The 20,798-nt window shown below is 40.3% G+C and overlaps 1 protein-coding gene across 4 annotated transcripts in view; it reads right to left on the bottom strand.

Annotated features, from left to right (window-relative positions):
- Positions 1-2,199: 2,199 nt before the first annotated feature.
- The window catches only part of DCLK2 (doublecortin like kinase 2), a 79,962-nt gene continuing 61,363 nt past the window's right edge, over positions 2,200-20,798 (bottom strand). For 2 of the 4 annotated variants that reach the window (XR_005700812.2, XR_005700811.2), the window contains 10 exons: positions 19,757-19,814; positions 16,482-16,601; positions 14,609-14,755; positions 12,251-12,384; positions 10,868-10,945; positions 9,600-9,696; positions 7,943-8,023; positions 7,058-7,174; positions 6,184-6,266; positions 3,434-3,573 (listed from right to left, as the gene is read on the bottom strand). Coding sequence is in view for 2 of the 4 variants with exons in the window: in XM_040064343.2 (XP_039920277.1) it covers positions 3,361-3,573; positions 7,058-7,174; positions 7,943-8,023; positions 9,600-9,696; positions 10,868-10,945; positions 12,251-12,384; positions 14,609-14,755; positions 16,482-16,601; positions 19,757-19,814 (1,045 nt within the window). In the remaining 2 variants the exon portion in view is untranslated. Of the gene's footprint in view, positions 3,574-6,183; positions 6,267-7,057; positions 7,175-7,942; positions 8,024-9,599; positions 9,697-10,867; positions 10,946-12,250; positions 12,385-14,608; positions 14,756-16,481; positions 16,602-19,756; positions 19,815-20,798 lie in introns of all 4 variants that reach the window. The other 2 variants (XM_040064343.2, XM_040064342.2) reach the window with 1 other exon arrangement.

Genomic DNA, 20,798 nt, shown 5'->3' with positions numbered 1-20,798 from the left:
TTGCTAAAAAATGGACAGTGTTTGAGAAGTGATAATTTTTTTTCTTCAAGTTATTCTAGTATTTTTCTTGCTGCTATGTGAGCTCTGAGCTGCAAAGTGTTGTAGGCACAGCTCAGTCTTGGTTGTAATCAGCAATAGCAATGTCCAGTAACAGGAATGACTTTGTACCTTGCTCTCCCATTTTGCTTTTTGCCTTGCTTATCTGTGCAAGGGATGCTTTTTTCAAGCCTCTGTAGCTGAAAAACCCCAAATCTCACCAGTTGAAACAACACAAGTAGTGTAATTCAAGCAGTATTGAAACATACAACATCTAAGTGCTCTAGACTTCAGTATTTCCTGTTACTTGGCAATTATCTCACCTATTATTTTGGGGAGGAGGGAACAGTTTTTGGTTCTGGAAGGAAGATGTGAAAACCAGGGTTAAATGGGATTTACTGACCTGTGTAAATGTTCTTGACAACTGGCTGCTATGAATGAGTCAATACTTGATGAAAGTAACACCATGAACATCTTTATTAATGTATTTTGAGAATTATTTTTGATGTTCCAGAATAGGGATAATTGTCTATAAGGGTGACTATTGATGGGAATCAATCAGTGGACATAGTGTTGTGTTGATTTATGGAGGAGAGGATTCAGTCCTGGGACTTTAAATCTAGAACAGCAAGAATGGCGCATTGGACTTTTGTGAACAACTACTCACTTTCAAAGGACCTAGAAAGATTAGGATATTTTAAGTGATTATTTTTAATTAATTTTTTTAAATGTAGGCATGGTAGCAGTAGAGCTGTCACTGTGTTTGTAACAGTCCTTTCTGAAAAATGTGTAACTTGTTTTCAATTTCTACAGTAGTTTCTTTCCCTTCATAACAGGAAAAAAACTGTGAACCAGAACTATTTTTGCCCTCTTCCAGCAGCAGCTTGTGGTTCTACAACAAGAGAAGGACTAAATGAAAGTGCAGCAGGTAAGAAACCAAATGTGATACTTAGGGACCTTCATTAAGTGTTTTAGTGTTTATTTTGGTGTTAAAGTGTGATATCTCATGCACCTATGCACAGAATGAACTTTTGTGGAACTATTTGAAGGCATGGAGTAGTGCTGTAATTTTGCTAAGGTCACACAAAGAGTTGGGAGCTTTCCCAGCTATCCTGTGTTTTTATCTGATTGTTGGCCATATGATCATCTTTTCCAGCTGTCTTCACTATTTTTAAATAGGCATTTTGGAACCTGCCTCTGCTCTGTGAATCAAAATACTTGTCTAAGACTGTTTAGTTGTTGATCAGTCATGAACTTAGGGACACGAATTCAGGATTTTTCTCTTTTTTCTTCCAAGAGACAAGATAATAGTTTAGAACTGGCAGTTGTTGACCAGGCAAATGATGATCCTTTCTATTACAGATACATAATTATTTGTGCAACACAACTTGTTGAAAATCCTTGCCAATCCATGGCAGTTTTTTTCTTCATAGCTGAATCTATCCTCTTGGGAAAAACAGAGCTTAACGCCGCATTCATTATTTGCTCGATGCTGATCTCTCAGCTCAGCTCTTTTGAAGGCTCCCTGTATTTGCTGTGCGGGCTGGTTAGCCTGCTCCACCTGAAATTCCACATCCTTTCTTAGGCTGAGTCTGAGATGTGTTGCAGAAATCACCAACCCCAGAGGCAGCCAGCTACAGACTCTCAAAGTTTTCCTTCTGATTAGGATTAGAGTGATAGCTTTATCTTTTTTACACTGTACCAAAAAAAAAAATTATTTTACAGAAAGGCTATTCCCATACTCTTCAGGTATATTGAACTTGTTCCAGGGAACCAACAACAAAGTTAACGAACAAGGGCTGGTTGTAGCCCAACGTTTTTATCATAGTTTAAGACATGCCATTTTTCCCTACCTTTAATAGCAATTTTTTGCCAAGATGTTGCACATCTTCCAGCCACCATGGCCTTAGGTTATCAGTTGGCACTTTCTGATCTTTAAATGCTCTTCAAAAGGTAAAACACCATGTTTAATCTTGGCTTTCATAGGAAGGGATGAACTTTAAGACAAGGAAGTTTATGGGAATCCCTCAAGTTAATTCTATTAAATTGTTTTGGAAGGTATCTAGTTGTTCAGTCTCTCCAGGGGGAATAAGACAACAGCGTCGCTGACAAAATAACTGAGGTCTCAAAGAAATTAATGACTTTTTGCATTCTGTTTTTTGTTTTTTGTTTTTTTAATGAAGAAAGTTTATTGCAGGTCTTTCTTTTACAATTCTAGTAGAAAGTATAGCTAAGAGAAAAAATGAACTATGACCAATTCATAAGAACGAGCAAAGGAAAAGGATTAAGCTGAATACATACTCTATTGAACTAAGCATTATGGTAAAGAGAAAACCTCCTCTATTTCGTGACTGCAGATTAAGGAGAGCTGCTTCCCAATCCTGGTTTCCAGTGCCTGCACCAGGTGAATAGGGGGATAGCACTGACAAACCTCTGATGGCTATTGATGGCAGCTCCTCTATCAGCTTGTCCTAGAATTAGGAGCTGCTCAGTTCATCATAGCTTGGGTAACATGCAGCAGGCTCCCCCTTCACAGGCCCAAAGTAATTTTGTTTTATCCTATCTGTCAGGTAGTCTGACCCTGGAGAAGGGTGTGGATGGGACACTTGTGGTTAGGATAGAAAATGGCCAAAGCAAAAAGGCTTCCTTCACTCCAGTCTTCATAACAAATAAATGCCCACTGCTCATGTTTACATCCCAAGTTACTTTATTTAAATTCATATTATCTAAACACTACCCTGCCTGCAAATCAGATCACAAACTTGATTGAAAACAACCATCCTTCGCTCTCTTATCTCCAAGTGTTCGTCTCATGATATTTTACAGTTAGTCCACTAAAAAATTCTTCGTGAAAATTTGCCTCTTCAAGTTTAGTAGAAACTTGGCTAAAAATAGAGGCATTGGAATAGAAGGCAAATAGAGGTTTTCTTCCCTTGTCTGCCTCTCCCACTTTTCTGAGAATTCCCATCAGAAGAACAGAACAGGGCCTGCTGGTGGAAGTGAGGCCAGGTAACTGTTCCCCACCTCACTGCTCATATAAAAATATGGTTAGCAACACCATAAGTTAGTCTACTTAGAGCCCAAGGCTGTGTGAAATGGAGTTAATTATTAACACAGAGAACTTAAAAAACCACCTAACATTGCCAGAGTCTTTCCCCTGCTGCTGTTCCCAAGACGTGGTTCGTTCACCTGCTGTGAGAGAGAGGATCACACCCGGATGGGGCTCGCCATGAGAGGTGCACACAAACTGAAAACAGTCATGGGAAGTGAAGAAAACTGCGGCCAGAGTGTGAGGAGCTTCAGTTGGATTTGTTTTCCCCAGTCCTACGCACCAGGCTGATCCCCAGCAAGCTCAGGAGAAGGCAGCGTGGGGGACCGGAGTGGCTCAGGAGCAGCAGGGAGGAGGGGCTCGGACCCAGCCGCACGAGGATCAGCAGCTGCAGCAGCAATTGCAGAAATTTTCTCCATTCCAGCTCTACCAGAGTCCTGACAGCGCTTGCTGCAGAAAATCTGACTCTCTTTATCTAGAGCTGTGTTCTACAAACAAACAAACAAAACAAACCCAAGGCAAAACATGAAACAGCGCTTCAATACAGCCCTGTCTTAAGGGTTAAAACAATCTACAAGACAAACTGCATGCAGTACAGCCAGGATAAAAAAAGGAGAAATAACATTAGAAGTCTTTTATATGAAGAATGATACAATTTTTGTGATGCTGATTTTAGGGAATGTAAGGAAAACTTCTCTTCCAGATGTATGCTTGCCGTGACGTTGCAGGTTTAAAATTTTTGTCTTGCGAGTCTGATGTGGAAAAAAAGATGGCAGAAGTGGTTGAGATAGAGAAGAAACTTGTCATAGTAACTATTAGCAAAATTTATGTGCCTGTGTTTTTGCAGACACAAAGAATCAGGTGATCCTTACTGAGAACTCAGTGCTACCATTCCTGTAACAAACCACAGGGTACAGAGGGGGAGCCCCCGGGGAAGGTGACAGATGGAAACCTAAACAGTTTTTTCAAGGAAAGGGCCTGCTTTTTGTGCTTAGTGGTGAGAGTAGGCAAATGACCTCTCATGATGGCAAAAATGCATAATTTCTGAATTTGGTACTTAGAAATTGGTTTACAGGAGAAGGGAGCAACAGGTTGGAATGAAAACTGAGAATTTTGTAGTGAATAGGTGGATTATCTGGAGTATGTGGTACATCTACTGAAGACACCGATTTCCATGCCCTCTAAAGGATATGTGCTACTTGTAAAGGTCAGGTGCTCTGCCTTTTCCTCAGCAATTTATTTTTTTGATTGGACTTGCTTTACTAACCTGAAAATTTCTGTGTGTTTTAAATTGGATTTGACTAATACACTATTCACTGAAGTTATTTAATACTGAAATAATTTCTGACACAAGTCAAAATTAGCATCTTTTTATCAGATGTGTTCATTGTATCAAAGCCATCAAGGACAGCAGATACAAGGTACTTACCCTCTTTCTTTTTGTTTTTGTTGTTTTGGGTTTTTTTTAACTCAAGCTACATCTCTAGCCTTCCTGCACAGAGGTACAAGGAGAAAATTCCATAGTCCACAACTGGGATCTCTGCTACTGACAATCAGCACTGCAAAGGAAGCATGCCAGGGAAGGAGCAGCTGAACTGAGTCCGGGCTTTTGACATTAGTGGTGGTCTAAAGGAGTTTAATCATTATCAAGACACCAATGCATTGTTGTTTTTCTTGCTGGAGAAAGTTGTGAATAGGGGTTTCTGCTGTTTCAGTGGCAGGTAAAGTTATTTAAAAGGGGAAGGACATGCTCTCAGTTCATGCTGACAGTGATTTTTCTCCTGTGCTGTCCTCATAGCAGCAATACATTTCTATGTTATGAAGTTCATGGTTTTGTTTTTTAAGTTTACTATTGCTAAGCAAAAATGTTTTTTATTTATTTAGGACTGATTATCTCCTGTCTGGCTCTAAAGGAAGTGTCAATTGAATTTTTTGTTTTAAATAGAAACAGTGTTTAGTTCAGTGGTTTAGTTCTTTGCTTCTGTCTTCAAAGGGTTCTCCTCTTTTTCTAGCCAGGAGAATAGACCAAGACACGTCTGAGGAAGTAAAAAATTGTTGTTTTGATGCTTGCTTAGCCTGTTTCAGATATGCATCACTCAAGACCAAACACTTTTTTCCTAAGTGTTTAAAAGGTATTGCTTTGCTGGTTTGGTGTGGCTGTGCAGCTTTTTCCACTTCAGACTGGCATAGTTATTTCTCCTTTCTTGTAACAAATGGAGACCATGTACTTTTTGTGCAGCAGAACAAAGCATCGCAGTTAGTACGTACCATTGCCTTGGACCTACTCAGAGGAAAGCAATGCAGGCATTGGGAAAGGAGGAAAAAAGGAAGGAAGCAAGGGACAGAAACTAGACTTACTTTAAGCAGAACTAACACAATTGCAACAAATTTAGATTTACAGAACAGTTTTTTAATTGACAAAAAAAAAAAAAAAATCAGTAATGAATTAAGAGCAACATGCTTTTGGGGGCAGCAGGAGCCTCCTGTGCAAGGACACTGAACTGGGGATGTGCAGTTTTACTTATCTGCCACAGGATGGTATTATCTGCATGGGCCAGGTGACAGTGTTGGAATGAGGTGATGCTATAAAGGGGCTCCAGTGAATGTGCAGGTGGACTGAGGGAGCAATGCACTGCAATACACGAGAGTTACAAAGTGTGCTTGTCTGAAGCTCGATGCTGGTAAGCCATGAGTGCTGGAGCAAGTGAAGAACTTCGGAACACAAAGGTAACTAAATTTCAAGGTAAACCAGGGCAAGAATAACAAATTGGGGGCTTAACCCTCGTGTGGTCACAGTGTTTTGAGCAAGGTTTTACTTTTCCTTTCAGCATTAACTGGGAGCTGCATTTAGCAATTAATAATTGTGCATTTACATCCTTCCATACCTGTTAGAAGGAAATAAAGCAGGAAAAGGTAAAATGAGGTGAACTTTCCTGGCTGAAGGAGTGTCAGTAGCTAACAGAAAAAACCCACACCAATAAGAAGCTGGAAGCTACGCTGTGTCAGAGATCTGAGACAGGCTTAAGTGGCATGCAAGTTGGAGAGGGGCTGAGAGTTAGAATTAAAATTGCTCTTATTACATATAGTGCATTCTATACCAGTTTTCAGCTTCAGGCTTATCCATAGTCTCAACAGTATAAAGAATGAAGCTCTGAAGTCCCTCTCAAACTGTCAAGTCAAACTGTCAAATGAAATGTAGACAAGAGCATGAACCTGAAATCCACTTCCTGACTTATTTTTATGTTATCACTTTTCCTAACAATTTAAATTGTTTGCCTATTTAGCTCACACAAAGACAGAGATGTAGGCAGAAACATTTTATTTAAATTTACTGGCTCTCAGACGATTAAAACAATTCTTTGTTAACATAAGTGGGCTGGGAGAGTAATTACTTTGAGAGTAATTAATACTAGTGGGTGAGGGTGGAGGTCCCTGTTATGTTACCATGGATGGTTTTGCTTCCTTTAAGTTACTGAAGATACATTTCGTGTGCAGTGTCCATCCTTGCATCAGACAAGGACGGGCCCCAGTAAGATCAGAAAGAAAGGAAGTTTCTGGAATGGAGCCTGGTTTCCTGGCACAGGTACTGTTGAACAACACTGTGCTCAAGATCAGGCACAGAGGAAGACTCTACTTAACTAACTAGGTGGGCAGTATGCTAAAAAAACCCCCCACTGTTTTTATAATGAAAGATTTCAAATTGTTAATAAACTTCATTTTAGCATACACCTACTTAGTGTTCACATGTTTCTGTTTGAAAGCTCATTTTTATCTCTTGGGTAGCACCCTGTGATAGATTTGGTCGCTCTCAAGCAATGATGAGACAATCCACATTACATGTCAATAAAGACTAGAATTAGAGACTCTCCTAGTTTGGGGTTTGCTATTCTTGCACCACACATGCTCATAGAGCACTGTTAGGAAAATATGCAGAGTATACTATCAATGTATAAAAATGTTAATTTCTCTTACCATGATGACAGAAACCCCAGCAGATGTGTTATTTTGCTTGGGTAGGGTGTTATTAAAGTGCTGCTTCAGTTTACCTGTTACTTCAGCTTGCATATTATTCTCCTGGGAAGCATCATCCTGTATAAGAAGGAGCACAATATTCAAGTTAGGAAAAAATGAAAACTTTTATCATCAGGTACTTTCTGCTTTTTAATGCATAGTAAATACTCAAGACAGGCAGTCCAAAAGTGAACACACCCTACTACATGACAGACAACTCCAGAGAAAAGGAAAAGAGCAATCAATCACTGTTTTATGAATGAATTTCTGTTTATTAAAATGACATGTGACACTTCCAGTGCATTAATTTGTCCCACAATTATAACCTGCTGGCTTGATTCAAGCAAGTTAAAAATAACATGCTTGAAATAATCTTAAAAATGAAAAGCATATTTGTCACTTGGTTTTCTTTCAAATCATCACTTTAAATGGCCCATCATGTCCTAAGTCTGGAGGTGCTATGAAGTATCATAAATATGTTTGAGCGGAGTTGTTAGCCATTGATATGCTTGTTAATAGTCAATTTTCTTTTGTGTCAGGGAACTCCACAGATCATATTCAGTCCCTCTTTTAGAACTTGTCTGAAAATAAGCATTGACTGTGTCCAAGTAATCCTAGTACTTATTAATAATTAATTGATTTTTAAATCAATAAGCAATGCACTTTGGTGTTCCCCTTTTATGCTGCTGTGGAAGATGAAGGACCTGGCAGGCATCAGCTTAGTGTCTGTGGTAAATTAGGTGTAATATTTGCTAATTGTACTGCTGCTTCTGAACACCACATGTTAATGGTTAGATTTACAGGTTTAATGTCAAATTAGAGACAAGTGAAATGTGATTTACTCACTGACACCCAGGGATGGCTTAGGATCTGTGCTGCTGTGTACCGGGCTTCAGCATTCACATGTAGCATCAGGCTGATTAACTCCTTCATTGAAAATGAGGAAAAAAATAAGAAAACCAAAACGAGCGTGAAGGAAGTGGGAAAGGATATTAAAACTGAAAATACTGTTGCACCAAGTTCTCAATGCAATCTTTTTGATAACTGGATGGAAAAAAGCCAACCCCAGCTGATACCAGAACCAGTGATACCAGTGTGACTTCAGTGGGACTTAAAATTCCCCTTTAGGATTAAGTGTTTGGCAAGGCAGCGTGTTTGATATCAACTTCTTCACTGTACTCACATGTTACTGAGTCTATTGAAAAGAAATTAAAAAGAAATGTTAAAAAAATCAGCTCTAATGTTCCCCTTTGTTCTCTACCTCTTCATGCACGTGACCAGAACAAAAACAGACGTGGGAGAGATGAGGTCCTCTCTGGGCAGTGCACATGCAGCTCAGTGGCATTACATAAAAAACACAAACCAGAGACAAGAATCTGCATCTGAAAGTCAAGAAACTGATGGAATTATTTGAAAACTGTTTTCTTCTGTGTTGCTGCAGAAGAATAAAATACATTTAGCCAAGTCCCACCCTACAAACACCTTTCATAGCCTCCAAATTATCAATCTTCTTACTCTTATCAAGATTATTTCAAGGGGACTGTCCATTGCTTCAGTTTTGGGAAATGGTTTCTACAAGCAGATGACAACAACACAACCAAGTTATTTAGTCTGTGGAAGCCTGGAGTGAGACGTGCAGGCACACAGCTGTGGTGACTGGGAATGGGGCTGCAGCTGAGCCTCATCCCTAACAGGCCACAGCTGTGTAGGACAGGTGAGCAATACGGAAGGTAAAGAATGCTGAGGTGTACCTGACCAATACACGAATGATTGAATAATTATAATGAATAATAATAAATGCATAAGTAATAAAATATTTTCTAATAAATAAGAAATAAGACATTTATTTATAATAAATAAATCAGTAAATGAAGGGTAGATAGGGTGCACAGGTGGAATGTAAGATAAACTGAAAAATGCAGAAAAAAATTCAGCTTCTCCTTGGCTGGGTTAAAAAACCACCTCCACTTGGTAGTGAGTCCTCAGATATTATTCAGAGCACTTCAGAGAATTAACCTGAGAAGAGGGGTTTACCATTTGAATCTTTGTCCTACAGACACAATAATTTTAAACAAAACTGCAATGGTCACAGAAGAACTACTGGCAGTGGCAATTAGTAATGGCCACACCTCTTGAAAAGCTCTCATAAATGCCTCAAGTAAAATGGGAAGAAATTCCAACTGCATCCAATCCACAGGGCAATAATTTTTTTCCTTTTTAAAGAGTGATAGGAGGGAAAAATTCAGAGACACATTAATTTTACAGCTGAAGCACTGAACCTGTTGCAAAGTGCATCCTGAAGGGAGCTGGGTATGATGTGATGATCCCTGAATGCAGTTGGCGTTCTGCCACCCTTGCTCAGGCAGGACCTGACAGCCTGAAACACCTGAGCTTTCATCGGGCACTGTTAAGCTAAACCAACTAAAAAGCCTTCCCAGCTGAGCACAGGCTGCACAGGGGCTTGTCAGAAACACTGTTCCAGGCGAGAAAAAAAAATCAGTACCTTTGCTGAATCAGTGATGTTATCCCAGTAGGGAGAGGGAAATTCCAGCTTCCCCACAAGTATCTGATCAAAGAGGTCTTCCTGAAGGTTGTTTTCGCTGTAAAACAGCAGTAACAAAAAACATTATGAGATAAAAAGCCAATTTGTCATGGGAATTTTAACTTGATTTGGGGATGGAACAGAAATTATGTTAATGACTACTAGAAATGCATAATTTGCCAGTTTATACAGTGATACCTCTTCTGAGCCAATACATTGAGCTAACTCTTCCAATGGAATAGGGGCTGCATGGCTAACACATATTTATTAATCTCATTTATGACCTGGCTCTTACTTGCATGATATGGACGTTCTCTGTGCCCTACCCCCAAACTCTAATCAAAGAACACATTTGCTTGCACAATGTATCTTTCAAAACACATTTTCAGCTTTAAACTTGAACAAACAACATGAAAACCCTGAATACCTGAACTAGCGTTTTTCCATCAACAGCAATTGTATTGTTTGCAAAATATTTTCGTTCAGTGCGGCGATTTAGTTAAAACCTAAGTATTTCATTAAGTATTTTGCTGTAAAAACGAACACGCAGGCCCTGCATTAGTAATTTATACGTTAAGAGGAGAATTCCCTATTAATATGTGCTAATTCCTTCTCATTCTCTGGCAAAAAAAAAAAAAAAAAAAAAAAAAAAAAAAAAAAAAACCAACAAAAAAACACCAAAAAACCCACAAAAAACCACAAAACCAAAAACAACAACAAAATAAAAAACAAAAAAACCCCACCCATTTGATTTTTCAGTAGAACTCATACATAGCCTGACTCCGAGTACCAAAAATGATGTGTGCAAACCTCGTCGCTCTGTTTGACACTTCCCAAGAGGACAAACAAGGTTAAAAAGGCGGGATAAGCACATTTTCCCCTCTCCTGGTTTATCAGGGAGCTGCCGCATCCCAGCGCCAACAGCGGAGGGCAGTGCGTGCCCGAGGATGGCGGATCGGGATCCGCACGGAGACAAAAGGAAAAGCAGCTCTGCCCTCAACATCCCGCGCATAGCGCTGAAACACCTGCCCACGTAGGAAAACAAAGGAATAAAATGGATCCCGCAGCCTAAAATGAGGAACAAAGGAAAGCCACTTAAAAACGTGGGGAAAACACGTCAGTCTGTTCCACCTTTTTTCCTCCCCCGAGGATGCCTCTCCCAGGGACAAAGGTTGGACTTGCTCCGAAAGAACTTGGTTGGTTTTGCTGGTTTGCCCTTTGACACTCACCTGCGGAAAGGTGGGAATCCACATAACAGGATGTACGTGATCACACCCGCTGCCCAAATATCCACCTTTAAGCCGTACCTGAGAAAACAAGGCTGTGTTACTTGGGCTGAATTAAAAAAAAAAAAGAGTCATTCCAATCAAAAATAGACGACACTGACAGGATTTTGTGAGAATCTGTGCTAAATTACTTGCTGCTGATGTGGTGACGTATTTTGTGCCTGAACAACGTCTTTTTCTTCACACCTTTACAGTCTTTAAGAAACCTTTTTTTTTTTTTTTTTTTTTCCCCTCCCTCTTCCATAAGCCTCTGGGCTCTCCAGGGTCTTCTGAATATACCCAAATCCAAGCCAGCATCCAGGCTTCCCAATCCAGAGCCACTAATGATTAAAGACAAGGATGTGCCTTCTCAGTCCCCACAGCGAAGTAACTCTCGCTAAGGTTATCTTGTGTTGCCAAGCAACAAGACACACCAATTCTCCAGCCTCTCCAGCGAGTAACACGGGGAAGAAGAGCTGCACTTTTCTTTTAGAGCACAGAAATCAAAGCACTGGAGGTCAAAAAGAGGCCTTTTCCCCTGTTCAGTAGATTCAGTTTGTCAAAGCCTCAAGCATGCAGATGAGGTGCCCTCTGACACCGGAGCTCACTGCAGCTGTGAAAAGTTTCCCAGTGCAACAAATGCACTGAACAAGGAGTGAAACAGCACAACAAAACCTCCCTCCATCAGGGAATTCAGAGTGGTCACAGCTATGGCAGGAGTCAGCCAGAGCATGGAATGGAGTTCTCATAGGTCTAAAAGGAGAGAGGACTTGTGAAAATCTGCCACCGGTGAAAATTTACCGTTTTACACAACTTTTTATGTATTTATGAAATGACCTGTTAAATAAAGAATAATAGGGTTGTTCAATTGTTATCAAACGGGATGTGCTACCCAAAAGGATCACTTGAATCAACATGATCTAATTAGAACTGTCCTGAGAACAGGTTTAGACTAGGGGAGGCTATGCTCCTCTGGAGCCTCTTCCATAGAAATTATTCCATTTCTAATGCAAACACCGTGTTTTGCCTGTCTGTTCTTCCCCAAGCAGCTGCCACGGTTGGCACAGAAGGCTGTGGATGCTGAGGTGAGGCAGGGAGCACAAACAAATGGACTCCACTGTGCCAGAGCTGCACCTGGGGATGTGGGAGAGGAGGGAAAGACCAAAATCCAAATTCCAGAATTCTGGGAGCAGGCAGAGCAAGGATACTGGCCTCTTGGAGGAACCGGGAGTGGTGCCCACGGGTGGTTTGGTTACAAAGCAATGGAGGGGCAGCCTGTTGGAGCATTTAGATCTTACGAGACCTTAACAACCTGCCAAAAAATGAGTGGTTACCAGCCATGCTCACCCTGTTTCTGCAATGATTTCTGGAGCCACATAGGTGGGTGTCCCACAGACGGTGTACAAAGGGCCTTCCACCACCGTCGCCAGTCCAAAGTCTCCAAGCTTCAAAGACTTGGTTCCATCTGAATATTCACACACCTAGAATCAGAAGAAATTAACACAGAATGAGGAGGAGAACATCTGCATTTTTATATCCTCTAATTTCTTTGGGAAATCATCATCGCCACACCAAGAAGATGGGAAAAAATAGGTGATTTCCATGGTCCTGTAAGGAAAGAAGAGAAAAAACTATATTCCCATTGATTGCAGCTGGAGCAAGTGTTCAATGGAGCTGTCTGCCAGCTATGTAGGTCAGACCATGACACGGCCTCGAGCAACTAGAGGTGGAAAAGAAAACCCAGTCCTTGAATGCTGGGAAATTTTAACTATATTCAGTAAAACATAATACTCTACTTTCATTTGAATGGCACCTGGAGTTTAAAATGGGACTGGCGGCTACAATCAGATTTGTTTAACATCTTGTTAACTTAGCATAAATCTAGTCAGCATATTGGGCAATTTCATCAGTAAATGTGCCTGGTCTGGGCAAGTTCAGTTTAGGCTTCTGTGCAGACCCAACTGCACCTTACCAAAAGGCCCATAAACAATGTAGCACTGAGTCATTTTATTGATGAGAGACGGTGAATTTCGATAGAAAGAGAAGCGCGTATACACCAGTGATGGCAGGAATAAAGCAAACCAGACTGACACAAAGGAAACATCCCCCTAACAAATTCATCTCAGTTTTGTTCGTAAAGTAAAATGTTAATATTAACATGATTTCAAGGGCATCTAGCTTCTAGAATGGAGGACCCCATAATCTCCAGAATGGCTGAATTTATTTGCCTTCCTCAAACACCTGAGCACTGCAATACCTTTCTTCATTCCCCTGTGTAATTCATACCAGTAATGGAAACACTTGTTCTCCTTTATGTAACACCTTCGTAACAGCTATTAGTCTTAGGGTTTGCATTTTTAAAATGCATGACTAGCAAAGGGAATGTAATTCCCATCCAGGCAGGCTGGATGACCCCTGCAAAAAAGCTAACTATGTGCAATTACAGGTAGCAGTGGATGGGAGCTATTTGCATTCACATTCAATACCAGGATGTTATCTCAGCATTCTGCCGCTGTCAATCACAGTGAGTAAGATTTGCATCTGTTGAGTAATCTCTTTAGGCTTTCTAGGCAGAAAGGGCATTTGTGCCTATTTATAACTGATTCAGTCACTAATGAGGGCTTAAAATTTCTTTGGACTGTCTGTGTTTGGAGATGCACTAATAGTATGTGAAACTTCCGCCTTAATTTTTCTCTCTCAAGTGCCATGTTGCTGTGACTACATCTTCCAGGAGAAGCCCTCCCCCCCTGCTTCTTATTGCTAAACAATCTAATTTATTTGAGGGTTTATTTAAATTGCTAAACACTGTCAGTGGAATTACAAGCGAAAGAATTGACTATTAATTAAGAAATATTTTCAGCTTGTAGCCCTGTCCTTGTAATAGTTCAAAATCCAGTCTGGGATAAGCCGTGACTCCTAACTCTGGATGCGAACTCATTAAACAGGACTGACAAACACCACAAAAGACTTTAAGAAATGCCTCAAGCAGGGGAGATTACAGCCCTGTTCGTGCAGTGCGTGACACTTAATATCCCACATGTAATGCACAAGTGTAACCTCTGCATGTAAGCAGGGCAGCACACGCTGATCCCGTTCTGTGGACAGAAGGGGAAGGGTGCCCTCTGTGCACTGGGGCATAAGTAGTTCCCAAAGCAGACTTCATGGCAATTCTTGTCAACACCGTTATTTTATAATAACTCTGCTGAAAACAGAAGTAGCCAGTCTCCTAGGAAAATAATAAACCCATGTAAAGGGTTAATTCCCAGCCAGGACACCAATAAACCATCAGAAAGATGGTCCTACTATGGCAGTGAAAGGAAAAACACACTGGCTTCAGATGGTAACCATAGGATTGTTCAAAGAAATGGAAGAAATGGCTCTCAGCCCGCCTTTCTCCCACTTGCAAACTGATAAATGATTCATTGACATAGCTTTAAAATTCATTGTTTTGTGAGACAATACTCCTGCTTATCCCACAGGCAGCCAATCAAAATGTAAATAAAGATAGGTCTAAGGACAGGCTTGGGCACAGCTCTCCTGCATTACGGTGATTGCTAGCTCATAGCAAAAGATTTACTTCGTACACACTTATTCTAAGTTAATAATGCCTGCTGTTCTCTGCTGTGCTCCTTGACATTTATACACAAGCATTTGCATTAATGAGAACAAAGTAAGAGAAAATACTGGAAAATAAATGGGACGTACCAGCAGATTTTCTGGTTTGATGTCTCTGTGCACAATGTTGAGGCCATGCAGGTATTTGAGAGCGCTGGCTAAATTGTAGACCATGGCACTCCCATCCCTCTCTGTGTATTTTGTAGATGAAGTGATGGCATCAAATAGGTCTCCTCCCTACGTGATGGAAAGGAAAAAGATCACCGTTCAAAAAATATTTAAGATGGCATTTTGTTAAAAACAAACAAACAAAACCACCCTAAACAAACATGTAAAAATCTTCCTTCACAAAAGACATGCTCAAATTCCTGTGAAACAGGAAAAAAACCAAACCAAAACAAAAAAAAATTGCAGAATGATGATCTTGTTATCAAGATACTAGACTGGGACTTTGGTCATCTATATTAAATTTTTAACTCTACTCCAGGCTTCTGGTGTCTGAGCTTGGGCAAATCACAGATTTTTTTTCCTATTAATCTTCCTACCTTTGATCCCTCATTTATAGTACCTGCAGGTACAGGCATGCAGCACCCCTTTTCTTCATCTTATCAGTATAATATCTTCAACATATTAGAAAACATCCCTGATTTTGAGTAAAGCTCCAAATAAATTAGCCCAATAAAAACAATTAAAAAAACCCAACCCCTAACTAAGAAATATTCAGCAAATTCAAATTTCTGCAGATACTGCAAGAAATACCATATAAATCTAGATGAAGAGGACTAAAAGGATAAACACAATCCAACATAAATGGATCCACTGATTGAGATACATCGAAGTGCAGAACCTCCAGGTGATTTCTGAATGTGTCGAGCTCTGTTTATGGATGCCCTGTTCCTCTGGTGTGGGTGAGTTACTCGTGTGGCATTTTCAGTCACTGCAACAAATCTCATGTGGGTGTCTCCATGATGGTTTCCCTGGATACATCTGTAGGAGGGATCTGTCTGAGCTGTGGGTGGCATTCCAAGCGTTTCAGCGCACACCGAGGAGAAGCAGCAATTCAGGAAATACAGGCCAAGATGGTGGAGAATTGAACATTAAAAAAAAACCCTGTCTTGAAGCCCCAAAAAGCCTATAGGGTATAAAAATAACTTCTAGGAAGGAGGAAAGATGAGTGGGCTACAGAAATTATGTATTCAACAACTACACGCTTTCTTTAGAGGTTTCCCAGTCTGGCAAGCATTGTAGAGGGGATTCTTGGATGTAACAGAGCTCCTAGTCAGAAATAAAAAGCGCTGCTCAAAAAACGAGCAGTGCTGCTTTTGCTGCATGCACTTTGCATCTGACGTGTCCGTCAAGCTGATGTGCAGTGTTGTACAGAACTCAGACAAGAGAATGCACGACTAGAAACTGATGTTACTCATGGATTTGGTTCACAAGGTGACAGCAAAATGAGTGTTTGTGTTTCCTCTGTACGTGTACGAACGCAGCATCTGTTCTCTGGTGAACTGTTTGATATAGGTAAAATGGGTGAGATATTTTGGTTTTCTAGGGTGAAAATTGCTTGAGTTTAGCCTATTTGTCTTACCTATTAAGATAAATTCATCACAGAGAGTTCAGTTCTTTAAATCAAATTATTAAATAATGAGAATAGTGAAAAACGTGCAGGTGTTCTGTTAATAAATGCATATCATTATCAACCCTGCATATTGCAGGCATGGTATAAAACTGCTTCTCTTTAGACTGTGCACGTTGCAAACTTACCTCAAATCCGTGTTAATAGTCAAGTTCCAACTGAAGAGGGAGAAATCCCATTAATATAACTGCTTGGCAGGTGTATTTTTATGATTTAAAAATGCAGGTTGCCCCTGAAACCTTGTTTGATGATGTCTCCCAAGATCTCAGCCTTCCTAGATACCGCTCAGAGAATTCAAACAAGATAAATAAAGCCCCTGAGCCTTACCTTGACCAGCTCCATCACCAGGTAGAGCTCTGTGGGGGTGTCCATCTCCTCTATCAGCATGATGATGTTTGGGTGCTTCACTCGGCGCAGAATAGACACTTCATTTTCAATCAGGTGTTCCTGTTCAGGGGAGGATGGAAGTTTATCCGAAACATGAATTTGCCAATTCACTTTTCCTTTGATCAGCTGATCACTTGATCAGCGAGCACCCATTTTGCTGATTAATTTATAGAGCAGAAGGTTATTTTCAGTTGCTGGATCTTAACTTGTATTTCATCGCTGACCACATTTAACTTAAAATATATTTCACACATATAACGAACGAGGCATCTCAGAAAAAGGCCCCAGAACATGACAGCAATTCAGGAAATGCAGGTTATATTCTTATGCAGGTATTATGAGGTGAAATTAAGTTCAGAACCTTTCTGCCCTCAAGCTGGATCACTGGAACCTGTCACCCCTCATCAATAGTTAACATGTTCTTGATCCTCTCCAGCCTTCATCTCTCGTTTAGTGTAGGTTACTCAAGGACAGATTACCTAGGATTTCTATCCAAGGACTTTTTTTTTTTTTTTTTTTTTTAAGTTGTGGAATGCATTCAAGAAAAAAAATATTCTGAGAGCTTTGGTTATGGATTTTGGTTCATTTTATATGTCTCTTCAGATTTACAATCTGCAAAATGTGTAATAGCTCAGTTAAATTGTTGTGACTCCAACAGCTTAACAGCACACAGACTGCGTTCAATTTCCCCTTCCCTGTGCTTCTGAGGAAGTAATGACTTCTGAGAACAAATTGGTTCCAAATGCCTTGTTTTCTAGAACATTTTAACACTGGAGAGCAAAAAAAATCACGTGTTCCTTCCACGTGAAGACTGATTTTACTTTTCCTTTAAAAATGTTGGGATATGGATATTGTATTTAGGTTCTCTGCCAAATAAGAAACAATGCTTGCACCAGACACGAATACCCTTCCACCCTGGCAGGGAAGGAATCGTGTCACTGGAGTGGGAACCGATCCCTGCTGAATGCGCTGATAAAGGAGCATGCACTTCATGCATTTGTGAGCAGAGCGTTAGGAGGAGATGTGATCCGCTGTGCAGTGACTGGGGATCTTACACCACTTCACCTCCCTCTCCCGGGGTTATTTACGGGTGCATTGTGCTTTTGCCAAAGCTTTCTGTGGCCACAGAGCTCAGCAGCCCCGCGGCACGTGTGCGTCTCGTTTCGTGAGAGAACGGTGCGGCACACACGGGTTAAACATCACACCTTTGAGATTCACTTTGAAAGAGCAGCAATGGTCACTCTGAACAAACTGAGTGCCTGCTCCAAGCAAAGCGCTCTGGAGAGAAAACAGAACAGACAAACAGGAAGCAATTCTGTTAAACGCGATGCCGAACCTCATCACCAGACAGACGTGAACAGCCACAGCACACTAAGCCCTGGGGATGGAAGCCTGGAAATTCAAAACTAACATTAAGAGCCCAAGCAAAAGCTAGAGTATCATTACAGCTTTCTCAGCCTAAAGAACAGGGGACGTATTAAATTTATTACACCCATTAATTACAACTAAGGCACAATAGCTTCTTCCGTGCTTTCTTGACTAAACTGCTCAGGCGTTAATTAATACTTAAAATAAACAGTATCTTTTTTAAAAGGCTCCAGAATGTTGTTGAGTTACGGTTTAAAAATCTGTCCTCAAAAAATGCTGACTAACACGTAGCTAGCTATTTTCAAGCACCCCGCTGTCTTGCTGTGTTTTGCCATGTTAAAAAAATAATAATTCCAAAACTCATTATGTTGTTCTCCTCGATAGTGCAATATATGTTTCAGTCCACATTAATATGATTTATTTACACAGAAATTATTGTGTAATGAGCATTTAAACCACTTGTGGAAAACAGTCAATTGGATTCAAATTTTTGAACATCTGAGATCAAGTGAGCAACACTTAAATAGTCCAGATTTGGGCTGGATGGGTGCTTTTAAGGTAGGGCTGTGGAACTGAGTGAGGAAGGAATAAGCTGTAGCAAAATTTAATTATTTCCTTTGTTGGAATTCTTCCAGGATGATTCTGCCACTGCCTTAAGAGGTGTAGGCATCTTCCAACAATCTCTAGCTATGCAGATGCAGGTCCCTTCAAAACAGGCAATTATGCATCCGTGGGGTTGATTTCTTTTTCACATGTGTTTTAAAGCAAAGAGAATGATAAATAGAAAATGCCTCTAAACTCTACTGTGCAAAATAGATTATCCATCTTCAGACAGTTCCAATTTATGATACCTAAGCAGCTGACTCAGACAAGTAATAAAAACCATCTAAAGCTGCAAGCTGTACACATCATGCAAAAATTTTGTTTGCAGTGGAATGTAGTGGGTCACTCTCTCCACAGCAGAAGAAATCTCAACATTTTAATCTCAGAAAGGCAACCCTAGCACTTTTTCTTGTGGCTGCACATTTTTATGATTCCTTTCTAAATTTTCTAAATAGACCCGCATAATATGAGGTAAAGTGAAAGCCTCATCTCCTAGCACCTAATACCTGCTTTGAAATCTGCACAGATCCAATGTTTCTCTCTGAGGACCTCTCCTAATGGGAAGTCATCACAGCATCACACAGCTCCTTACCAAACAAAGAGGGGAGGCAGTTATTCTTCCTTTTTAAAAATATTTATACTCAAGAAGTATGAAGGGAAAAAAGAGGTCTGACACTCTCAGGTATTTGCTTGGATTATATGAGATGCTGTTCTCCTGAAGAGACAATTTTGGATTTTTCTGCCTAAAGTTTGAATTAAAAGAAAGTGTTCAGAACACAAGATATCTTTGTTAATACAGGAAGGTGATGCTATGTAATAAACAGAAAGAACTGGTTGTGAAAATTTCTTTTCAAATCCATGTTCCGCTTATAAAAGGAGCATGTTGAGCCATACAGAGAGAAAAATAAGAGGCAGAGTGGGATGAGAATTACATAAATAAACACATAGTTGCAAATTTCCCCTCTCATGTTTTACATGTCAAAATCATCCAATAAATGTTGGGTGCATATTAGCATTTTGTCAGCCCGGTAAAATAGGCAACAATTAGCTTGGTTTTTTCTCTATTATCTAGTAGACTAACACTCGCTGCTTTTATTATTTGCTCCTTGGATACATTATCATCTTGTTAAAGAGACACTCTGCAAATAGTCAGAAATCCCAAACGCGCCCACCATTTATGACTAATGAGCAGCTGCTGGTGCTGCTTCTGTACACATGCAAATAAAGAAATGGTCGTACACTACCTTCCCACAGCACTTGCCCTTGTCTATGATCTTCAGGGCAAACTCCTTTCCTGTGGACCTAAGCAAGAAAAACAGGAGAGCCATTAATGAGGAGAACTGTGGCCTTTTCTGTAAATACACCCTCATAGCAGCGTGCTGTGGCCCATGCGGGCTCCTGGCAGAAAATTCACGGAGCAGAAAATTCCTGACAGAAAATTCACCTGGGTTTGGGTTTTGTTTCCTCAGCAGCGTTTGTGCCTGCTGTTTCCCTGACTACCACAACCCAGCTCCCCTCGGTGTATTAATCCCAGGATCCAGCTGCAGTTTCTGCTTTGTGACCTGGCACAGCTCTGTCACTCCTTTAAGGCAAAATCTGCCTCCAGCCTTCCGCTTAGCTTTGCTCAACTGGTGGGCTTTGAAGATAAAATCATATACCTAGATGTGTGACGACTGATATCCTAATAAAAAAATACAATAGGACTCAAGAGAGCTAAAATCCCATGGTCCATTGCAGATAGTCTAAAATCCTGTAGAACTTATTACGCACCGATTTTGAGCTTTTGTATTATTTTTTTCTTTTTGAAATTATTTTGTGGAATTCTACAGCAGTCATCTAAAGCCCCATGACATTTAAACAGGGTGGGTCATATACAAAGTAAAAAAGGATTACTGTTTTCAGCAAATACTGTCGCAGAAAGGAGCTCTTGTTTGTCTTCCACCCCTTTAAGCAATAAAAATCTCCATTTCTCCGGAAGGGGGGAAAATTAGTGGAAAAAAAGAGCAACACAATTTAATCTTTTCTTTAGGCAAAGAAGAAATTATGACATATTATTGATGAATTAAAAACCGTATGAAATTGCCATAAGACCAAGTTGCTGATATTTTGTACTGTGCCAGTGCCTATAGACTCCAGTGTGCATCAGAACACTGCTAGAAAATGGGAGGTAGATACAAAAGCAAAAGTCAGGCGTGTTTTCAAACTTCCAGGGTGCTTCCCACTGTGCTTTTGGCATCAGACACAACTGGTCAAAATCAGCACCTTACAGAAAAAGAGGAACTGAAT

The sequence above is a fragment of the Hirundo rustica genome, chromosome 5 (assembly GCF_015227805.2).
Source record: "Hirundo rustica isolate bHirRus1 chromosome 5, bHirRus1.pri.v3, whole genome shotgun sequence".
In the NCBI taxonomy this organism is placed as follows: Eukaryota; Metazoa; Chordata; class Aves; order Passeriformes; family Hirundinidae; genus Hirundo; species Hirundo rustica.
The sequence above is the reverse complement of the archived record's forward strand: the minus strand, read 5'-3'. Positions and strand labels throughout refer to the sequence as shown.